Genomic DNA, 3,351 nt, shown 5'->3' on the forward strand with positions numbered 1-3,351 from the left:
AGGGATCCTCATGGAGGGAAGAAGAAGTAGGGTCATTGGGTGGAGAGTCCTCGGGACGGTGGTACGCGACTGCTGCTTGTCTGGAATTATCTGGGCGCTTTCGCGTTGTTACAATGAGTTGTGGTAAATCATCTGTTGGTAAATCATCTGTATTCCCGGAAACGAACTTAGCTGATCGCGCCGTGGTCAGTCTCCGCAGCTGTTTAACAGATGAGTGCTATAGGCCCATGTCGTCTTTGATATGCTGAAATCGCCTGTACAGTTTTGAGGCCATGAGACCATTTCAGTCTTTTGTTGTCTCCGTGACTGATGGATGCCGTTGTATTTGAATTCATCTTTAGAAATAAGTCAGCTCTCCGGATACTTGCTGCTAGTACACAAAGCTTGTGTTTCCTTCTCAGGCATTCTCATAGGTCAAACAGACTTTGGGATCACAGAATTGGTGTGGAGTGAACCATAGGGGTCTTCATCTCTGATCATCAAGATGGCATGATAGGTTTTACGTGGGCTGTTCTTCTGTTTTACTTAGTTACCTACTTCACATATGCACGTGCAATCTGTAATTTTTTTTGTAGAATAAGGTTCCAGTTTTTCTCTTGCAATTGTGGGGCCATGCTCTGGCAAGCGGTGAGCTATTTCCACAAAGAAACTCAGAAATCTAGAACACTCTTTTCGGTAATTTTGTTGCACTAGAGTTGAAGGTGGGATACTGTTCCTTATGTGGAGACCGTTCCTCCAGTATTTATGCCAAAACACCAGGGACACAAAGGAAGCATTGTTTTCTGGAAACGGATACTGCAATTTGTGTCAACGCTATTGTTTCCCTTCCACAGAAAATTATACCACTCTCAGAAATAACCAGAATCATAGTAGCATATGACTCTACATCATATGATGGACCGGAATTTATTTATCATTAGCTTTATGATTCTTTCGTTTGTCTTCAACTCCTGCACAGCTCACTCATGGAGGAACAAGAGTTATGTGGATGATATTGGTCAGCGGTGTGAACCTTCAGACCATCCGTTTAGCCTGTGCAAGTCAGAAGCAGCAGCTTATGGCTATCCATGTGAAGATCACACGGTATGAGAGCTCTTATGAATGTACCCCTAGACACTTTTTGAACTTCAATGTTATTCCTAAATAAATCTGCCCCTTTCTAAAGTATACAGCTTAAATGTATGGCAGGTTACAACGGAAGATGGCTATATTCTTAGCTTAAAGAGGATTCCTTATAGTATATCTGATGGTGCTAACTCGACCAATAATACGAGGCAACCAGTACTGCTATTCCACGGGCTTATGGTGGTAAGGACATTGTTGGACAAACCTTGTGCTACTTTGTTTCATGCATACCTGAATCAAATGTGTGTGTTGGACAGGATAGCGTTTCTTGGCTACTGGGCACGCCAAAGCAATCACTTGGATTTATTTTAGCAGATGGAGGGTTTGATGTTTGGTTTGCCAACACCCGTGGAACTAATTCCAGCCGGAATCATACCTCCCTCTCCCCAAATGATCCGGTTTTTCTCTCAAGCCTGGTTAAGAACGCATTTCATTGGATTTTTACTGACAGTGTATTGATTAATATTTTCAGGCCTACTGGGATTGGACGTGGGACGAGCTTGCTGCCTATGATCTTCCTGCTTTCCTTCAGTATGTCTATGATTACACAGGAGGTCAGAAAGTCCACTATATTGGTCACTCCCTGGTGAGATCAGATGTCCCTCTTAAATATTTCGATGAGTTGATACTTGGGACTTGGGAGGTATACTTATAATTTTTTCATTATTTCCAGGGAACATTGATTATTCTTGCTGCCTTCTCCGAGCAAAAGTTACTACACTTAGTTAGATCAGCTGTGTTGCTCTGCCCGATTGCTTATCTGAGTAGGACGAAATCCAAACTCACCCGGCTTGCTGCTCAAATCCTCCTTGCAGAAGTAACATACTGTTAAGCCTCTTATTATCAATTATCACATTTATAATTTACATAGAGAATGATTTATCACTTTGCTCTGTCTTGTGCAGGCATTTCACTTTCTAGGTTATCGCGAGTTTAATCCTATTGGGTAGGTATCTTTACTGCAATTTCTAGTGTTACGAAATGCAGTACATGCGCCTGCTTACCAAGTTCCTTCTTGTTACTTTGCCACTCACGGCAACTTACTGATTATGAGTAGAGTGCATGTGCTTAAGATTTTCTATTAGGTTGCCATTTTATTAAACTATGATTATCAATGTGATATCAACGTTGCCAAGAGTCACCTGCATTCAGACATGACACACCTTTGTTGAAAATCTAAAGTTCTGTCGCCTACTGGTACTCTGGGTAACCAGTCTCAACTTCTGTTTTGCTGACTCAAGCCTCAACTGTTGACTGCTATAAATGTGCTGCTACATGACAGGCCAGTTACTCATGAAATTCTACTTCTGATATGCGGTGACCCTGAAATCGACTGCTACGATCTGTTTTCAGCTGTTGCGGGTACATTTCTTGTATACAACTTTCCATATTTCAGACAATGTATGATGCTAAGCTAAAATTGACCTCCTATCTGCCTGCGATTGCGTGATGCTTGAAGGACCGGACTGCTGCCTCAATACATCAACTGTATGCGCCTTCTGGCAGCATGCTCCACAGTCTACGTCTATCAAAAACCTTATGCATATGTCGCAGAGTAAGAATCACAATCAGAAGTTTAAGCTTTCTATTGTTGAAAGCTTAACTTTCCTTTTCCCAATTTGGCTGCAACCAGTGATCAGGAGCGAAGGTGTCAGAAGGTTCGACTATGGCAGCACCAAGGAAAACATGAAGCATTACAATCAGCCACGCCCCCCGCTGTACAACCTCTCATCCATTCCAACACATGTCCCGATGTTCCTCACCCATGGCGGCCAAGACTTCCTCGGCGATGTCCCTGACACCAGGCACCTCTTGAGGACGCTGGTCAGACGCCATGACAGCGACAACATGGAGGTGTTATACGTGCCTGACTATGCTCATGCCGACTTTGTGGTAGGGTTCAATGCTCCACAGTTGGTGTACAAACCAATGGTCGACTTCTTTCAACGCCACTGAGTGTTGATATGTCAGGTCTCTCTGATAAGCCTTCAGCAGTGCCTTTATATCAATCTATGCAATCAAAACTTCATATTACAAGCACCACCCTTTCAAAAAAAAACTTTATATTCCTTGTCCTTGTATATATGGCTTTGTCAGTTCGTAGTATATGCCCCTACTTGAGTATTTGTCAGTTTGATCATGCGAGAGAGTGGACTGTTCGGCCAAATATTCAGTTTTATGTATCCAGTTTACCTAATATATATCCTTGAGAGGCAAGTTCAGTAC

The 3,351-nt window shown here is 42.7% G+C and overlaps 1 protein-coding gene across 1 annotated transcript; it reads left to right on the forward strand.

Moving 5' to 3' along the window:
- Nucleotides 1-876: 876 nt before the first annotated feature.
- On the forward strand, nt 877-3,081 carry LOC124684019 (triacylglycerol lipase 2-like). The gene is made up of 9 exons (XM_047218429.1): nt 877-1,083; nt 1,189-1,308; nt 1,383-1,523; nt 1,598-1,711; nt 1,799-1,942; nt 2,031-2,071; nt 2,408-2,487; nt 2,585-2,680; nt 2,759-3,081. Exons 1-9 carry the CDS (start codon nt 877-879, stop codon nt 3,079-3,081), a joined length of 1,266 nt encoding a protein of 421 aa, XP_047074385.1.
- The last annotated feature ends 270 nt before the right edge of the window (nt 3,082-3,351 follow it).

This window comes from Lolium rigidum, chromosome 1 (assembly GCF_022539505.1).
Source record: "Lolium rigidum isolate FL_2022 chromosome 1, APGP_CSIRO_Lrig_0.1, whole genome shotgun sequence".
Lineage (NCBI taxonomy): Eukaryota > Viridiplantae > Streptophyta > Magnoliopsida > Poales > Poaceae > Lolium > Lolium rigidum.

Bases quoted from the DNA above. Each gene is read 5' to 3' on its own strand.
- LOC124684019 (XM_047218429.1), top strand. From the start codon at position 877: ATGACTCTACATCATATGATGGACCGGAATTTATTTATCATTAGCTTT. The intron at 1,712-1,798 runs GTGAGATCAGAT...CATTATTTCCAG, and splicing joins ACTATATTGGTCACTCCCTG to GGAACATTGATTATTCTTGC. The intron at 1,943-2,030 runs GTAACATACTGT...TGTCTTGTGCAG, and splicing joins CTCAAATCCTCCTTGCAGAA to GCATTTCACTTTCTAGGTTA.